At 38.4% G+C, this 20,997-nt stretch overlaps 1 protein-coding gene across 2 annotated transcripts in view; it reads left to right on the forward strand.

The window, feature by feature from the left end:
* Positions 1-1,078: 1,078 nt before the first annotated feature.
* The window catches only part of dner (delta/notch-like EGF repeat containing), an 80,808-nt gene continuing 60,889 nt past the window's right edge, over positions 1,079-20,997 (forward strand). For both annotated transcript variants that reach the window (XM_023792146.2, XM_023792147.2), the window contains exon 1: positions 1,079-1,590. In XM_023792146.2, the coding sequence (XP_023647914.2) occupies positions 1,336-1,590 (255 nt within the window). In that variant the 5' untranslated portion in view covers positions 1,079-1,335. The remainder of the gene's footprint in view (positions 1,591-20,997) is intronic.

Genomic DNA, 20,997 nt, shown 5'->3' on the forward strand with positions numbered 1-20,997 from the left:
TAAATTTGTCTTCTTATCTCCCTCTGGTGGTTGAAGGGCATTATTGCATATGATTTGTAGGAACTCGCTGTGAAACTGACCCATTTTAATTATTCTTCAAATTGAGAATATGAGAAGATTGAGACCAACAATTTGAATGGCATCTTCTATAAAAGTATGAGTATGCCCTGTATGGACCTAACTGAGCCATTTCAGTTTGGTAATGATCACATAAATGACCTCTGTTGATGCAATGATGACTACAGAAAAAAAACGTGGTTGGTGCAGAGAGAATGGAAATTACCATTACTGCAGTGTGATTTGGCCTTCATGACCTCAAGTGATACATGTTATTACTTAACCTCCGAATCAGCTAGAAGTTAAAATCCATTTGCCATCCTTGGGACAAGTGATACAAAGGCAGTCTGAAATGTAAGAAAATCCTTGAAATAAAGCAAATATAATAAAGAAGTTACACATATAGAACATAAAAGTAGAGATTACACATAGATGATACTTGCTTTTTTACAACAACATTTAACCAATATTGCAGTTTAAAATACCTATAATGAATTATTGAATTACATAGTATATCTCCTCTGATTAAGACTAATTTAATGAAAACTAATTTACTAAGCACAGAAAACCAAGATTATTTTGTAAATAAAAACAGAAAAAAATCCTACATGTCCCATTCAAAATGACCACATATTAAATATGTATCCCATGAAGCTAGGTTTAACAGCACATGATAAAAGAATGAGATCCTCACTCTACTGACGGGGTGAGGGTTGTGCTGTTTTGTGTGTGTGTGCGTGTTTTTTTTTTAAGCATTTTTAAGCAATTAATCCCTGCTGCTAAAACGATCAGGGTTTGTTTGTTCTAACCCGCACAGGAACAGCAAAGGACTAAGAGAAAGGCAATGTAGGGATGATAGAATTTTAAATGTGCTCTGAGCTGATACCTTTTTTGTGTGTGTGTGTGTGTGTGTGTGTGTGTGCATATGTGTGCGTGTGTGTGTGTGTGTGCGCGCACGTGTATAAGCAGCCTGTGTCCCCTTGGGTCTCTGTGTATGTCGTCACTAGTCATCACTGACTCAGCCTGCCCACCCTCCACAGATCCCTGCTCAGTCAGTCCACCAGCAGCCGCACAGCACACACTCCTACAGCCCCTGCCAGCTGCAGTCAGTGCTCCTTCCGCTCGCAGTCATTGAACAGAAGTAGCCGTCACGAGTTAGCTTCTTAAACACGTGATAAAGAAGAAGAGGGTGAGAAGAGACAGTGGGGAAAAGAAGAGAAGGAAGGGAGAAAACGAATCAGCAAAGCTGCAGCTTCGCTGTGATTCGCACCTGCTAGCATGCTGCTCCGTGCATTTGCTCTGCTGTTGCTCAGTGCTGGATGTTGCCTAACCTCACCGCCGACCCCTGCTCTGTCCTCCTTATTGATACCTTCTCTGGCCACACCTCCTCCAGACCCCTGTGAGGGACATCCTTGCCTTAACAGTGGTTCTTGCATCTCTCTGTCCTCATCGCTGAGGACACTTGACAAACCACCAGACACTGAGACATACACCTGCGCCTGTATTGCTGGCTTCACTGGCCACAACTGTGAGGTAAGCTGTGTTCCATCCTCCCCATTTTTGCACCATCCACTCCCTCTCCATTGCTTGTTTTCTTGTGTTCAGCTTGTTACCATGGTAACAGGGTGGCATGTCATGCTTGTTTAGTGGCAGTATAATGTCAGTGGCAGCATGGGAATTATATGGTGACTTTCCTCACAAATTGGAAAAGGACATTTGTGACCCAAGTGTTATATTAATCTCTCTGATTCATTGCCATTTTTATACATTTTCAAGAAAATCTGTGAATATATAGTCTGGCAGTATCTCAAATTAGCCTTCAGGTATAGTGTGAGGGTGTGGCTGTTTTCCAAATTCAATAAAACCATTGGACTGAATACGATTTTGAGGTCAGTTGGTAAGGTGAGCCATCAGTTTGTAATGGATGTTATGGATGCTGCACCACATATTTCTGTCAATTGAGAATTCCATTAGCGAGCCTCATACTTTTAGCGATAATGTGCCAGTGCAGTTTGACCGTCATGGCAATATGGCAAATCAACAGCTCATTTGAATTGATAATGATGCTCACTTTCACTTGGGTGAAACACTTAGTATAGAAACAGGTATATGTTCTATTGTAACGCTATGGGGTACATAATGATATGAACACAGTTGTGGTTTCATGGTAATAGATATGTTAAAGTCAGGTTTTGAGGAACTTGTGCTGATTGTCATATAATCATGTTATTCGTTCTTATAGTTGCCCTCCAAATTACAAATGAGGAACTGGTTAGTCAACTCTGAAAGTACTTTTTGACACACATACCTGTATGTTCTGTTTGCTGTCAGGCATTTCAGTGTGGAAAGGTATTGGTGTCTTATACTACAGATTTTCTGTTGTAGGCTGTAGTTCTGCATGATGTTCAGTTCTGTATGAACCCAAGGAGATTTGGAGGACATGTCAGGTCTCTGACAGTTTGGATATATTATTGCTGATAAGATCACATATAGGTAGGATCGAAGAGTTACATGTCTTTATATATTTTAGATATTAAATAAAATGTGCTGGAGCTTCTGCCCCTTTGTTGTAGTATCTTCAAACTATGCACCCTTTGATTGGCAAAAATCCTTGTAACTGAAAGGAAAGATAAGAAAAAACATTTTCAGGATAATATTGTAACCTTGATGGTTTTAGTATTTCTTTTTCTGGCTGTGAGTGATTCAGACATTTTCAGCAAGAGACTGCCCTATTTGCTCTCCCAGAATAGCACAGTACAGCACGCTCCAGTGCCTGAGCCCAGCCCGGTCTGCTCCTTCACCATTGCCACTGGAGACCTTCAGGATAAATTGATTTGTCTCTTTATTTCTTGCCATGGCAACAAGACAAAGAATCGATAAAGATAAACCAAACTACTAGTCCACATAGCTTGTTAGCATTTCATTCTGAATCAAAGTGTGAGACAGAGAGTGAATATTGTAGAAGATGTAACAGAATACAGAACCATCCACGCATTCCTTCCTTGGTTTTACTGAATGTGAATAATGAGGGCATTTGTGGGCATTTGTTAAGCAAGTGTGGAAAGTAGTGAAAAAAACAGAAATGCAAAAATGGCTGAGCTGAGGCCTGCATGTTGTAGGCTAACTATCTAATGGCTAATATCCAGGTGATTTGGTTTGGTGGTTCAAAATCAGATATGTGCCAAATATTTTATTAAGGAAACACCAGGTTCTAAGTCATAAAACATATCATGCTAAACATGAGAAAACAATATATCTTGATAAATAAACAATCTAATATTTACTCATTGGTTCCTCTGTTTCCTTGCCTGCTTTAAAGAAACCACAATCATCAAGTGAACAAAGGCAGCATTTAGTGGACCTTTCATAGAAATCCCCTAAAAGAATACTTCTAGTAATTGTGTTATTTCTCAAGTTTCATTGCAAGCAGGCCTAGTTTCTAAATTAAGCATCTTCTTTAGAAAGAGTGTAAGATGAGGCCCTCAGATGAATTTGATTTTCAGTCTTCAAGGACACAGCCAAACCTTTTACATTGGTGTGGCCAGACTTAGAACCAATGATTTTACTGGGGTGGCAATGGAGTAAAACACAAACCCAAAATCCAATTAACTGAAAATGTGGTGAAAATGACAAATATTTAACTATGCATAACAGAAGTAACAAATACAGGTATTGCCCCTCAAAAAGGAAAAAGTTATATGTTGTTATATGTCTTAGGATCTCTTTGGATAACATCACACACCTAAAACAGCATGAATACAGACTGTGGAGTCTGATTTTCCGTTTCATTCTATAACCTGAGGGCGTCATCATCAGGACAAACACATCTGTCAGACAAACACCTTTATTTCATAAAATATATTATCATATATTCAAAAAGGATAAAATTTGACTCAATTGTCAAACAACAGTTTATATGTTATGTTTGTTATTGTTATTTTTTTATTCCCCCAAACCCCCTGATAAGAGGACCATCAACAAATCTTATTGATACGCTGATTTTCATATTGTGATGAGTGCGTGAGACATTTTAATAAATGAGACGACAGCTGAAAGTTGTTCCCTCTACTAATCCCTAGCACTGGTCAAAGTCGCAACAGCACAGACATGGAAGCAACAATTAACGTGACAGTCACATTCATAGTTGTACGGTAATAAAACACACATATTACATGGTAACAATGACACGGATATGACATTTACAATTTACAACAAAAATACACAAAGACACATATTAATGTACACTATTTATAGAAACATCTGCAGAGATGCAAGGCATGCTGGTAAAGTTCATAATTGGTCGTGCTGACAAGCCCTACAGCGACCCCCAATTCTTTCAAAAAGTCCCACAGATGCGGCAGAGGCTAGCACCGTCAGGAGGACTGATGTGTCACAGACTGTCGTACATTGATCTCCCAGCATGTTCTCCACAGCTGCTGCAGGGGTATTCAACTGGGCCTTGGGGCAATCAAGTGCCAGGCGCTCCTAGTGCAGAACCATAGCCTTTCGTTGCTTGGGCCTTTTGGCCTGGGTCCTTGTCTCAACCAGTGGCTGCCCAGCTTGGGCAACCTCCCCTTCTTTCAAATATGGCGGTACACCCAAACATGCTCCCTGATGCTGAAGTCCACACAGGAACTCTAGAACTGGCTCCTTCAGTACCTCTATCTGAAGGTGTGGCATGAACACCAAGCCTACCAGAGTGTACAGCTCCCTCTTAAACATCAGCGCATCTGGGGTTCACTGGCTTCTCACCTGCACTGCAGCCTGGTATGCCCACAGGACCAGGGACAGGTGTCGGTTCCAGTCACACTGGTGGTCAGCAACAAGTATGGTAAGCAACAGAGGGAGCATGTGGCTATACTTCTCCAACAGCCCATCACTCTGAGGATGGAGGGGGGTGGTGCAGGTCTTTGCAATGCCTAGCTGCTTGCAGATCTCGCCAACTACCTGTGATTTGAAGTTCTGCTACAGGTCCTTGTGCAGCTCCTCTGTCATTCTAAAGTGGCAGAAGAACTCTTCCACTAGTTTTTTGAATGTGGTCCCTGTACTATGGTAAGGAACCATGTACCCCTCAGGCCACCTGGTGAAATAATCCTTGGCTAAGTGCACATAATGGTTCCCGGAATTGCTGCAAGGGAAAGGACCCAGGATATCCACCTCGACCTTCTCTATGGGTACTCCCACCCAGTGTTGGGGAAAGTTACTCTTAAATTTAATATATTACAATACTGAGTTACTCCCCCCAAAAAGTAACTAATTGCATTACTTAGTTACTTTTTATGGAAAGTAATGCGTTATATTACTTTTGCGTTACTTATTTCTTACCTGGCTAAAGCTTTTTGTTGTTCAGGCCTTAGAATTATTATTTCATTTTCTTTTAAAAACACATATATAGAATAATAATATAGAATTATATAATATTCTCAGAACTTTCAGAGCTATGCATGCCATTTAAAAAAAATCTCAACATTAATTATTGAAAGTTGAAAATTAATGTGTTTGTTAAGTTTTTATTTTTGTTTTGGTAGGCTATGGCCTACATAAAGTAAATTCACTGTCCAATGAGATAATAAAGAGTGCAATATAGGCTAGATAATTGCCATTGTGAAATAAGTTATATTAGGGCAAAAGACAGATCTTAAACATTTAAAATGTTTAATAACTTTTTAGAGAACAATGAAATTGTACTACTCAAGTGATCTGAATTCCTTAGTTCAATTTTTATCAGATTATTCAAGTCAGCCTATGTGTTTCTATGATGCTTCAAAAACATTATTTCTCTGTTCACGCTCCACTTAATCTGCCAATGAATTCAACGATCTTATCAGATCTCCAGCCGCCATGTTTCAAACGATCTAAACGTAACGCGCTTCCGCCAATCCCCGCCTTGACGCAATGATTGCCGTAGGGTGGGCGTGGTCAGCTCGGAATGCATTTTCAAAGCAGCACTGAGTGCGTGATTCTACGTGACTACGTTCGTTTTAATTAAATATTTTTTTAAGCAAATTAATTAAAATAGAAAAGTAACTCGCGCTACTTTTTTTAAAAAAGTAACTCAAATATTGATGTGTAAATTTATAAAGTAATGCGTTATATTACTCGTTACTTAAGAAAAGTAATATTATTACGTAACGCACGTTACTTGTAACGCGTTACCCCCAACACTGCTCCCACCTGGCACTGCTGCATGTACGCCCAGGACTAGTGGCTTGGGTCCTAGTGGGCAGTACACTTGTTGCAGCAGTGCACAAACAGTGCTGTGTCCTTTCTGCAACCAGGTCAATAGAAGCGGCTCTGCTGATTTCCCAGTACTCGTTTCATCAACCTCTTGATGGTACAGGGGGAGTGACAGAGCCCGAATGGCATGACCCAGAAGTGCCATAGACCCTGGATAATGGTGAGCGTAGTCTTGCTTCGAGCATCTGGGGCTGATTTGAACTGCCAATAGCTACTCTGAAGGTCTAAGGAGCTAAACTACACCAGTCCCATGATGTGATCCAGTGTGTTACCATTCTTGGGCAGTGGGAACAAGTCCTCCTGAGTTATAGCATTCAGATGCCAGAAGTCCACACAGAAATGTCATGATCTTTCTTTATAATGAGGACTGCCAGCACAGCCAATGGACTCTCAGAAGGCTTGATGACTCCCACTGCTGTCATTTCCTGGATTTTCTGCTCTGCTGGCTAATTCTTAGTAAGTGACAGCCAGTGAGGACATTGATGGTTGGGTTGGGCATCACTGCAAAGGATTTTCAACCAAGTATTAAAAATGATCATTATAGTTTTGCTATTGATAGTTTGTCCGATTACTTTTGAGCCCCTGAAAATGGGGGGATTATACATAAATGGGTACAATTCTTAAAGGGGTAATACGATATTTTAAACGGCTTGAATTAAAGCTGAAAGTCTATACCTCAATCCCATTTTTAATGCTTAATTTCATTGTGGCGATGTGCACAGCTAAAATCATGAAAATTGTGTCATTGTTCAAATACTTATGGACCAAGCTAAATGGTCAATATAGGCACTTCCATTTCATTTAAATGCAAACTCCACACACACAAAGCAGCGCTGGGCGCCGACAGCACTACCCACATGCAGACCCCAGTATTATGCTTACATGCTGTGCAATGTTAATATCAACATACAATTATCACATCAACCCTCAAGTTGCAATAAAACATTTGTCTGTCACAGGAAACAAAATTTAGCAAGCTTTGCATTTTGCTATTTCAACATTGTTTAGTACAGTATATAACTATATCAAGGGCAGTGTGTGGATCAGCAGGGTACGCCACTGTGCTTGTTATTGGAAGGTTGGTGGTTCAAACCTGGACAGAATAGCCACATGTTTGTGGGCCCCTCTTCCTGATACACCATCTAAGTGTCCTGGAGTTAAACAGAGGAGAGGAGAAAGAGGAGTTGAAGACACAGAGACAGCTGTCATTCTCTCCCTGCTCTCAACTCTTTCTTTGCAGATAAACAACAGATTGGTTGCCTTGGAAAAGATGGTTAGTGACAATTTCAGTGTGATTTCAGAAGTGAAAGAAGCAATCAAGGAAAACATTACACAGATTACAGGTGTTAAAGAATAATTTGATTCTATTTGTGTACAGATAAAAATTATTATGGATAGATTTGAACACATCGAATCACAGATCACTAAGTGTGAAGCAAACTTTGACACACAAGACAAACAGATTTCTTACCTGAAAAGTTACTCACATTTCTGGATTCTAAAACTCTATGGCTTAGATGAGAAGGAAGAACAGGACAGAACGTCAAAGTGCCAAACCCTTCTTCCAGAGGTCAGGGATAAATTTCCAGACGTCATTGATATGGTGCACTGGCTTGGCCTCAGGAAGCTGGATAACATCCAACTTAGAGGCATCATCCAGGAGTTCACCTCTACTGCAATGCTAATTGGCGTTCTGCAAAAAAATCATCTTTTTTCAAGAGTAACAACTTGAAGCTGGCAGAGGATTTTTCTGCAGAAAACAGGGAAAGGAGGAAGAGCATGTGGCTCACCGTGGAAAAGGCACCGAAAGAAAACAAGCTGGCTTTCTTTGTTGGAGGTGATACTTTTGTGAATGGAACTGAAATATTCCCACCACAGAGGCACGGTTGATGTGCCACATTTAGCATGAGATACAAACAAGGTGAAGTTTACAATATCATTTAATTTTCCATTATTTTCTCCACAGGGGTATTTAATCTTTTTTGATGAACACTTAATTGCACTTGCAAGTTAATTAGGAGCAGGATGTTTCATGTTAAAAGTTGCAAAGATGTCTATTTAATATGCTTTATTTTGAAGATACATACTAATGCTGTGTAAAGAGCAAAATAGGGTATGATTGAAAGCAGCTATTTTAAGTTATTTACGTCTTTTTACATTATAAATGAAGACTGAGAGTAAAATGGTGCTCTTAAAACTTTCCAGAGGATTTATGCCATTTTGAACACACAGTACTTTATCCTCATGTTCACCAGTATTGCTAGCAATAATTACATGTAACTAATGCTAGAGTTGGATGTCTCGAGACCAGTCTTCTTCTTGCTGTCTCAGATCGACATAGTGGGTCGGGAGATTTGGAGCGAAAAGTATACGACACACAACGTAACGTTCCATAATGCAACAGTCTTAAAGTCTGGAGTCTTAAAGCACTTATGTAAGTCGCTCTGGCTAAGGGCGTCTGCCAAATGATGTAAATGTAAATGTAAATGCAACATTATTATTATTTCGCCGTTCGCGCCCTTCAAAAGCAACCAATCAATGACATACATGCATTTTGTTGTGATTCAGACATTGGCGCTCATCCAATCAAAATACGCGTTATATGCGTAAAATAAGTGTAGCGCTAGACGTCAGTTAAATGTAGGGCTGTACGATTTGGGGAAAATATCGAATCGCGATTTTTCTGACAGAAATTGCGATTACGATTTGAATTTTTTTTATGTCAAGCTTCAGTTCAATATTCAGTGTGTAGTAATTTAAAACATGACGCAGCATGAGATACCATCGATCAGTATTAACTGGTCTACGTTCTAATGCAAGGACGAGAATTTAAAGATGTGATATGTCAAGTTAAATAAAGTAATAATTAAAATTATTATAATTATAATATTAATATATTATAATAATTATATTATACTTGTTATTATAATAAAAATAGCGATCTTGCAGGTAACGCTTATTACCCTCCTAATAACACTAGAACCGCCTTTTCCCACGCCAATGAACAAGCAAGAACTACTTCGGTGTATGTAGCCCTTCTGTTTGCGCTATTGTGTTGTTAGCTGCTGTTATTAACACTAATAACACTCAAAAACCCATAATGTTCATAACAGAGTGGCTGTTCTGTCCTGAAACCGTAAAGCTGGAAATTTTTAAACGTAGTATGCATTTTATAAAATGTTGAATAAATAGAAGTCGTTTATTGGTGATTTCATGTTGGTCGAAGTTTCCACTTTACTGTATATGGTTATTTTCTATACAAATCGATTCAGGTGAAACAAAGAATATATGTGTTCATGGTTGCAAACTCTTTCAGACTCTCACGTAAGAAATCTTACGGCAAATCTATATTCCATTCTGAAATTAAAATTAGCTGCATCAAAAATGTTACTGCAGTTTGCAAACCCTACAGACTATTTACAAGGTAATAAAACTTACATACATGTAAATGTGTGTGCAGAACAGAGAACAGAAAATCTCACTCCATGCAGGTGACCAAAGTTGCCAACCCTGCATTTTATTTTACATGAGAAGTAAAATGCAGTTTTCGACTGAAGCAGCTTATCATTCCTTTGCTTTGTTACTCGGACAAATACAAAACGGATGATTAAACATTATATGCGTCTCTTTTTGTATGTTTTCTAAATAAGACCGCGTGCCCATAACCAACTGTAATAGCGATTAAAGCGATCTATTCTTTTAAGTATTTATGTTAAAGCAAGACTTTCATTTTATTACTGTTGTGTTGGAAACAGTTAATCAGAAATCAGAATAAGCTTTATTGCCAGGTATGTTAACACATACAAGGAATTTGTTATAGTGACAGAACTTTACAGTGCAACAGAATGACAGTGACAAGACAAGACACAGGTAATAAAAAGATTAAATTATTAAATTAAATTTAATAAGCACAAAAACATATGACATAAACACGACTGTATTGTGGGTTTTACGGTTTTTTGGAGGTCACCGACTCCGCTGCTGTGAGAATTATACTGACTCTCTCCTTGTTTTGATGGGTTAGCGGTATACTAATACTATTGCCTATTAACTAGTGCTGTCAAACGATTAAAATTTTTAATCAGATTAATCACAGGGTTGCTGTGGATTAATTTCGATTAATCACGATTAAATATAATTCATTTTTAATCTATATTAATCACATTTCATTTTGCATGAGCAAACAGACTCAAAAAAAAAGGGAATATATATGCACTTAACATGTTTATTGAACATCTTGAATACGAGTCGGATGCAATCCATCTGCCACAGAAGTGCAATATACCATGGACCCATTTCAAAAAGCAAGATTTTCTGGTTAGCCGGACAACTTGTCGGATTTAAGGTACCTCAGTTTAAAAGGTCTTTATCTTCGTTCACTTACAATTAGCCCGAACTACCTTAAATTCGACAAATAATCCGACTAATCATGAAATCCAATTCTAGCCCGGTTAATTGGTAGCCATTGTTAGCAATATCACTTGATCACACATTACGCGCGGTGCTTCACGTATAAAACTCCGTAGCAACACGTCCACAGATAAGTTGGACGGTATAGTGTGTGCGACCGATTTAATGAGCCAGAAATGAGAAGTAGTGCTTAAACAGGATAAAACTACAACTTTCCTTTCTGTTGATAAAGGGCGTAGCCATGTTCGATTCTGAACTCGGGATCCTCTGCGTTATCCGAGATATTTCTCGGATCTCCGAGAAACGGGAGCGCGCATGTCATCACTTCCGTCTTCGAAACTCAGAATCCGAGTTCCGAGGGCAAATGGAATGCACGATATTGGCCCAATCCCAAACTATACCCTCGATACTCCGCCTTCATTTCGAGTCACACTCCCGCCGAGTCACCCTCACAACACGCCCTATGCACTTAAACTGAAGAAAACTGTCACAAGAAAGATTTGAGACAGACTTGCCCTCGCAGCGCGTTTTTACAGTCTTCTTTACCGGAAAGAGGAAATGCATTACGTAGTGATTTGACGAAATGGATCCATCAAGAAGCTGTATTGTATTTTCTTTAATGACATATCAGTTATTTTAAAAAAGCACAAAGTTTATCTAATGCGAGAAGACGACGGCTACATCGTCTTATTGCACTGAGCAATTTTAAGTATTGACGATTGTACAATTTCTACCATGCGTGTAAACTTAATTAGTTTACACGCATAAAACATTACGCATTACTTCTGTACCAAATACCAGATCCAGATCTGTAGAGGAAAAAACAGGCAAATATGAAACATAAATTGTTATTGCTGGTGTGATGTTGATCGAGTTTGCGTACGAATGTTTCTTCGCGTGGTTTCTAGTTTGAAAAGTACACAAAATCTCTCGTAATCGGATCACGATAAAATCTATCTGTACTGACCAGCTACAAATAACTGCTTTCCTAATTTTTTTTCTGCAGCGATGAATTATAACATGTAACATAGACTTTCTATATGTATTTCACAGTGCTGTTAGAATCCAATTATTAAATTATCGCGCTGTTCTGTTTCCTGTGCGCTAGGAATTGTGGGATATGGAAGTGGTAGTGGAATCGCGCGAGCCACCATCGTTGCTGACTCGCTAAAGGAGGGCATAATCGACCACTCCCCCTTAGCCCTTGCTGCTTTGAGACACACTTCAACATGGCGACGGGTCTCGGGAACGCGCAAACGAAGGCGGAGTGGTGAGGCGGAGTGTGTAGGGACCAGTTTGGGATTGGGCCATTAACAAAAACCAAAGGTATGATACGCTGAAGAATATCGCAGCTGGTGTTTAAAAGGAGCTCGCCGGTTCTATTGATGATAGGACCTTTCTGAAACAATCTCGGACCATGAAATAGGAAGGCAATTCACTTATAACTCAGTAGCGGAATCAGTATTTTTCCGAACCGCAAAAGTAACATTTTCCTTGGGTTTCATGTGTTTGCTGTTTGTAGGCCTATACGCCTTCTTGGGCCACTTCTGATTGGTGAGCATGAATGGCACGCGAGAAGCACGGCGCTTGTGATTGGTGAGAATGACTGTCACACAGGGAGCACGGCATGAATTTGTAAAACTATTCTCACAGCAGTTTTAAACCTTGGGTCCGACGTGCTGTATAATGTATATCCTAAATCGCAATTTTTATGACTTGCTAATCAACTTGCTTGTTTCAAATCGCGATTTCGATTTGAAATCGATAAATCGTCCAGCCCTAGTTGAATGTTTAATCACATGCCACTGCAGACATCAAGATGTCAGAATCTTTTAAGCACTTGTCCTTATTTTTATTAATGCACAATTTGATGTGCAGTTTGTATTGGTATATAGTATTTGTAGTTTGCATTTGATTCATGTGACGTGTGTGCATGTCTTTATATTGTTTGATTACAGTATTTTACTTAAAATGGTGTTTGACTAAATAAATGTGACCATTGACTTTTAAATAACATCTGCATATCACGTTGTGTTGACTTAACAGGCCTAATTTATTTCTGGGAAGTTGATATCATACAGTGTCATTTGGCTAGTACTACTACAATGGGACATGATGCAATTTCATGCTTATTGTGTATCTTCAATTTGTTAGTTTCATCTACAAATTAAGTATAATTGAAATCAGTTACATATTTCCCATCCTTTAGACAGTTGTTGGAGGTGTTAGCTGTTTTGTCAGATGACTTAGGGACCAGTCAGTACCCGTTATGTCAGTCCTCAACAGCACGCAAAAGTTAATTAAGGGAGTCTTTCTTTTCGGTCTCGGTCTTGGTCTCGTCTCGACTTTGTCTTGGTCTGGACTCGGTCTGTCTTGGTCTTAGTCTTGGTCTTGTCTTGGTCTTGATACCCTCTGGTCTTGGTAGTGTCTTGGTCTTGGTTTAAGCGGTCTTGACTACAAGTCTAACTAATGCTCACATTCTTCTTAAAAAAGACTTGCTGTTCTCATCCCCTGGTAAGTAAGTAAGTACACTCTTAGGGACTGTAAGTTTTCTCTCGGTGCAATGCCATTTATTTGGTTTATGTATTAACTCTTTTAACTTGAGGGGGCTAATAAATAAAATGTAAAGCTACATTTCTATATTGCAAACTACATGATTTTTGTTTTCTATAAGAATCTCATTCAATGGAGCAAGATGCTAGTTTCTGGAGATCAGAGTGGAAAGGTTAGTTATGGTTGTCCCACGCATTGGAACGCTCAGCTGGTGTTTGTATTTTGAAAAAAAAATGTTGTAATGGGAAAGTAACAAAGACTGTAACAAAGAAGGCCATTATATACTCAGCAAAAAAAAGAAACGTCCCTTTTTCAGGACTGTGTATTTCAACAATAATGTTGTAAAAATCCAAATAACTTTACAGATCTTCATTGTAAAGGGTTTAAACAATGTTTTCCATGCATGTTCAATTAACCATAATCAATTAATTAACATGCACCTGTGGAATGGTCGTTAAGACCTTAACAGCTTACAGAAAGTAGGCATTTAAGGTCACAGTTCTAAAAACGCAGGACACTAAAGAGACTTGTCTACCGACTGTGAAAAACACCCAAAGAAAGATGCCCAGGGTCACTGCTCATCTGCGTGAACGTGCATTAGGCATGCTGCAGGGAGGCATGAGGACTGCTGATGTGGCTAGGGCAATAAATTGCCATGTCCGCACTGTGAGACGCCTAAGACAGCACTACAGGGAGACAGGAAGGACAGCTGATCATCCTCGCAGTGGAAGACCACGTGTAACAACACCTGCACAGGATCGGTACATCCGAATATCACACCTGCGTGACAGGTACAGGATGGCCACAACTAGAGGTCGACTGATGTATCGGTTTTGCCGATTAATCGGCACCGATAGTTGATTCCCGGAACTATCGGTTATCGGCAAAAATCCACGCCGATAGTTTTTCCGGGTTGCGTCAGAGCTGAAGCGGCTGAGAACGGTCCTTTGTCCTTATACAGTGCAAGAGCCAACATGTATATCTATGGCAAGAGCCGCCTCTATAGGCGAAAATCGCTGTAAAGCACATGCTTTTGTTTTGACACGTGATACTGTTAGTTGCAAGGAGAGCGCAAGCTGCCTGGAGAGAGCGCGGTGCACGGACAACGCTGACACTTCAAATGCACGTTTAAAACACAGACAGCGAAAAGGTATGTATACAGTACACTACAGTACATGTTTTCATCTCAATATAAAGTAACAAGTAACAAACAGCAGTATGTTTGTCGACAAGGCTGAGAGGACGCTAACATTAGCAGTACATCAACTTGATCAAGCGGTTAAAATAATGTGGCAAAAATACACGCAAGTCCGACCCAGATGTTTAATGTCATGATTGTTACCATCAGGAATGCATTCGATTTCAGTTCTTTTTATCTTCAGGCACAGGGTGCGATTTGCCGGGGGGATCCGACTGGAGCGCTTCGAAACAGTGAATCTTTTTGCGACGCAGTGTTTTACTGATTCGGAGTTTCAAAAAGCTCTGATACTTTGCTCACCTTCTCTATATAATATATTTGTTGTTTGAAATGAAATCATTACTATTATAGGCCTAACTTACGATGTTTTTATTAAATTTATCACGTAATACAGCTCCCTTCGTATTAAATCCATTTCATGACGTGACACTCATTATCTGGTTCTTGCCTAAAAAGACAGGTATATAATGAGCGTTGTTAACAGATTACAAACAGTTTGGTCAACCTCTGCCTATGGAGAGAGAAAAAAGTTTTCAAAATAGAAGCAAATATAGTGGGAGACTACACATATAATATACATTTATATAATTAATATTATATATAATTATAATATTATATAATTATATAATTATTATAATTAATTTTGTATAACTTTTTTTTAATTTATTTGGAGTGTTACTTTTTCTTTCAGTTTGAAAGCATGTCTTTAATTTACCTCAATATTTATTAATATATTCATATTTATTTCATATAGCACATTTTCATGATTCAGTACTGTTTTTTTGTTTGGTTTTTGTAATAAAGTTTAGTACTATTTTACATGTAGTGTTGTGTTTTAATTTAGTTTTTTTTTTTTTTAATCCAGTATCCATTTTAAAAACTATCGGTTAATTAATCGGTTATCGGCAAGTACGGACCAACCTAGCTATCGGTATCGGTAAAATTCAATATCGGTCGACCTCTAGCCACAACAACTGCCCGAGTCACACCAGGAACACACAATCCCTCCATCAGTGCTCAGACTGTCCGCAATAGGCTGAGAGAGGCTGGACTGAGGGCTTGTGTGTTCCTGGTGTGACTCGGGCAGTTGTTGTGGCCATCCTGTACCTGTCACGTAGGTGTGATATTCGGATGTGCATGTTAATTAATTGATTATGGTTAATTGAACATGCATGGAAAACAGTGTTTAGACCCTTTACAATGAAGATCTGTAAAGTTATTTGGATTTTTACAACATTATTGTTGAAATACACAGTCCTGAAATTGGGACGTTTCTTTTTTTGCAGAGTATATATTATTTGTACTTGATAATGCAAACTTTGATTATTGTACATTACAGTTCATGTTGATGGTTTTAACTCACAAGAAGAGAATCATACCAATAATGACAGGTTAGAAGGTCGACTGCTTCACTGTTTATATAAATTTCCAAACACTTCCATACATTTTGGAGGAGACTTCAATTCTGTGTTAGATAATCGCATTGACTGGTGGCCTTCAAGGACTTCAGCTTCCTCTAGTTCTCAAGTGAAAATGTTTGTGCATAGATTTAATTTACCTGGTACATGTAGGGATACCCATCTACTACAGAAATAATATACATGGTGCAACAAGTCATCATGAATCCAGTCAAGCATCCATTAATTGCTTGACTTGTGATCGATTAATTAATAATTAATTAATCTTAAAAGATCCAAATCATATTTTGACAGACATTTTACCATCACCATTATCCGACACTAAGGCTATCTACATTAATGTGCCTTTATCATCGTTCTGATCTACCCCTAAATCCTCATACTGGAAAACTCTACTAGTACTACCTTTAAGCATAGTGAGGTACCTGCTGAAATTGATAGAATGATTAGGTATTACTGGAACAAAGCTATAAATGAAAAAGTGTACGGTAATAACTGAGCGTTTACAAGATAATAAAATACCAAATCACTGCACTGAGTTTTATAGTAATCTTTATGCTGCTGTCAGGATCAGTCCCAGCCCTAGCCTGAATGTCATCCCGGCTTGATCACAGGTGTTGCTGGCCATCCCATTCCTAGTGCTTGAGTCCTGAGTGTTTAGTGATGATGACTAGTGTTTAGTTAATTGTTATGGCTTAAACCTGTATATATTTGCTTGCCCTGTTCCTTTGTTGGTTATTGTAGATGTCAGTGTTGTATGCCTCCAGCTTGTTCTCAGATTTTGTAGGTGCTGTTTGTTGTCTTAAATGAGTCTTGTGTGTATACCTGCGTTCAGGTATAGCACCTGTTAGTTCTCCATGGCCCGTCTCCTTTTTATTTGCTCCCTCATGGTTCCTCTTGTTTCTTGTGGTTTTTGAATTTCAGTGAAGTCCCACACTATATGTTCTAAATACATACAGCAACATTGGGCTAAATTTTACAGACTCCAGCTCTCTGAACAATACATTTAAAATAGAATGGATCAAACAGTATCCAAAAAACCCTGCTTCTATTTGGAATTTAATCTCTCATAACATGTTTTCACATTTAGTTGGGCAAAAATGTATTCTGCTGTTTAATTATATTATTTAAAAAAATCCCTCTTAAACCCTTAAGTATTCATCAACAGATTCTCCTGACATGGTGTTTGATTTATAAGCACAATTTCTCCCCGCAGGCGGGGCACAGATACTTAGTAATAACTGTTACTATTATATACTATAAGTATATATTATGAACAAATCATTAACAAATATAGTCGCTACTTGAGATAAAATGCTTCATGATTCATTAATGATAAACAAATATGAGAAGTATTTCATTTGTGTTATTCATTACTTTTTCCTTAAGTAGTTACTGTGTAGTTCCTTCAGGAGTTTAAAAAAGGTTTACAGAATTATTTATTGATTTTAAATTGATATTTATTGATTCAGTGGTACCTCAGAACTGTAACTTAATTTGTTCAGAACTTTTTAGAATCCTAAAAAGTTCGAGTTCTGATTGAATTTTCCCCATAAGAAATAATGAAAAACCAATTAACTGGTTCCCGGCCCCAAAAAATGTTTTTTTTTTTTTCTTTTTAGCATTTAAACACAAAATGAACAGGATAAAACAAGAAGAGCATACACTGTACTAAACACATCTAAGCACGTTTATCAAAACAGTAATTTGTAAAGTAAGAAAATAAATGTATCCAAACAATGTGTAAAAAAGCAGTGTGTCCTGCCCCGATCGTCCACTCGTTAACCTCGTGTGGAATCCCCGTGTGATCAGCTGTGTCTGGTTGTTGTCATTATTCCTCTGTATTTCGTCTGCGTTTCAGTTTGTTTCCCTAGTCCGGTCATTGTATTGTCCATCTGCGTTTTACCCTCCTTACCTGTAATTAAACCCCGTATTCCAGGATACCCTGACGTCTGCGCCTTTGTCTCCGTTCCATCCCCTCTCGGCATGACAATATTATTATAATTAAATGTATTAATGGTTTATTATTAATGATATTAAAACAATTCATAAGTAATGTTTATTTTAAAATGTATTTTATTATATAATAATAATTACTCTTACTGTCTATCATTGTCTAAATGTATTTTTACTGTCTAAATATATGTATTCAGGTAGTGTAAACATGCACGATGCTATCACAGCAGTTGCGAGGCTGAGACTAAAGCGTTACCCTTCGTTTCCGCTGAGAGACGTGCCGCGTGACTCATTTCCCCGTGCGTGCAAGTTATCTTAGGTCGGCATTCACGGTTCAACTTCTGAGATTCAGATCGAGTTCTAGGTCATTTTTTTTCCAAACTGGTTGGTTCGACTTTTAAGAAATTCGAGTTCTAATGAGTTCAAGAACTGAGGTACCACTGTATTTATTGATTAGGAACAAATATGGTACTTGATTGAGATAAAATGTCAAGATTCCTTAATGATGAATTAACATGAGATCAGTATGTAACTAAGACTTAGTATGTCATTAATTAATATACAAGTAATAGCATAATACTATATTATTTTTTTGTGTCATTATTTTTTTTTGTGCGTAATATGGCCTTAAAAGGACATATTTAAACTTGGTAACGATTCAGTCATCTAAGGTACTGAGAATGTTCGGTTATTTATGTACATAAAATGTGAATGGGACTATTTTTTTAAGTGGAAGCTTTGTAATTAGCAAAAAAATCATTGTATTTTATCATAGTCTGTGAAATTAATAATTAATTTGCCAAGTAGCCATACGTTGTTCCTCATAAATTACATCGATGATGAAAATAAGAGCAAATAAGCATCCTCCCAGACCATGTGCCAGAAGGAGGAAATCAAGCTGAAAATCTAGACCATCCAGCCTAATGCCTGGAATCTGGCCACCCAAGTGACTAGCTATATGTTAATGTTACTGACCCTTGTTTGAACATGTGAGTAATTTTAAAACATTAAGGTAAACTATACATAGTGCTTTATTTACAGTATCTAAACATGATGCTGATATGATTGATTATGCCATTATCTTGTAACTATGAGAAATGCTGGCAAACACAATCTTGCGTCACCTGCCTATTTTTATTAACCTGTTTGAATGTGCAAATATATTTCACGCTGTTCTCCTTGAAGAAAAGCACCAACTAATATAAGAATTTTTAAATATCAACCCTAAGAAATCAGAACAGGGATCTACTGGAAAATGACAGTGGCACTGTACTACCTATGGAGAGAAGTACTATTTTGGCCCTGGTGTCCGGATTGAAGGCTGTAAAGCAACATGCTCTACACATTCTTTGCTGTCAGGTAGCTACTGGATGCTGACAGATAACAGTAAAAGAGGCTTCTACATGAGTCAGTAAAAGAGTCTAATAATGGTGTCATGGAGGTGGTTGGTGATATAAGGATAAACATCACGAAACTGGGTCCTAAATTGCTTTAATAATTAAGTAAGCCAGGAGGTGGTTGGTGATATAAGGATAAACATCATGAAACTGGGTCCTAAATTGCTTTTAATAATTTAGTAAGCCACTCCCTGGAGCAATTAGGGTTCAGGGCCTTGCATAAGAGCCCAACAGTTCTGTGAAGCATTTGATTTGAACCAGCATAACCATGTTCTTCCCTATATGTTCCCCTTTTTCAAGAATGACATTAATCTGTTGCTGTGTTGGTATAATGCCATCACTGAAACACAATATATGATGTATCGGCACTAGAACTGTACACTGTGGCTGGTCGCACCCCAAACCTCTTTTACTTTTTGCGGATTGTCTGACAGATTCCTCTGATTTAAACTTGCATCTTGGAGATAAGTGACTTTCCAAGTAGGTGTAATGACATAGTTGGAGATTCAGGTGTAGAGTACAGAAGATTCGTTATGGAAACCAGGCAATGAAAAACAGAATAGGCAGGAATCTTGATCGGGGCACAGAAGGTCAGGACACAGAGAAAGCACTCAGTATCCTGTGTGGGAACAACCAATATGTCACACTGAGGGATCGGACAGGTATGCTTAAATAGTTAAAGAACAGGTGTGGGTCATGATTAACTTGTTGACCTGTGTCCGCACTAGGAACACTAGAACACTAGGAGCGAGTTTCCAGTGTTCACACCACTGTGTTACCAGAAGACCAGCACAAAACTTATATTTCAAAATTGAGAGCTTAACAAATACTGTGTCTTGCTTTATGAAATAATAACATCCATAATACCATTTTTCAGCCAATTTATTTTTGTAAACAACATTAAATCTCTCCAGGAATTTCACTCGGGACTTGTTCAATTTGGCAGAAAGACAATTGCAATGTAATTTGTATATTCAGCTATGTGACATGTGCAGAGGGTAATCCCTTCCACAACTACAAACTTTCAAACACACGTTGACTCACATTTTGCATAATGAAAATGTCAGTAATACCGGTTTATGGGGCTATAACTCAGTCTGTTGTTTTGTGGTTTAGTTACTCAAAAAAGAGAAGAACAGCATGTGCATCTCTGTTGTAGATGCAGGAGGCAGTATGGGGATTAAAGGCGACAGGCTTTACAGACTGGCAATGACCTGCAACTGAGCAATCCCTGCAGTCATGACATCACAGCCGCTTTCACCTGACTTACTAAAAATAGACTCTGCTGACAGCTCATGTCTCTTCATTCCCCCACTCTGCTTCTTGGTTCTCTTCCCCCCCTCCCCAACCCCCACCCACCCACTGTCATGTCATGTCATATGACAGGGTTACACAGGATCTGAACCATATGAGATCATGTCTTTAGGATTGTTTAATTTTTCACTGAAACCTTGGTAACACTTTACATTAACTGCACCTTCATAATGCTTTTATATTGCATTCATAAATTTCAGTGTACCTTTACAGTATAATGGCTTGTTTGTCTCTAGAGTCCATCTATAATGTTCAAAAGAGTATGACTGAAAACACCTGATGTTGTATACAATAGTGAGTCACTGGCAAAATGAGGAACATGATTCCCAATATTTGAACCTAATGACATTTGAGGTATGGAAATACAGGGAATCTGTTTTTGTGTGTGTGTGTGTGTGTGTGTGTGTGTGTGTGTGTGTGTGTGTGTGTGTGTGTGAACCAAAAGGGAATAACTGGT

Source organism: Paramormyrops kingsleyae, chromosome 17 (genome assembly GCF_048594095.1).
Source record: "Paramormyrops kingsleyae isolate MSU_618 chromosome 17, PKINGS_0.4, whole genome shotgun sequence".
Lineage (NCBI taxonomy): Eukaryota > Metazoa > Chordata > Actinopteri > Osteoglossiformes > Mormyridae > Paramormyrops > Paramormyrops kingsleyae.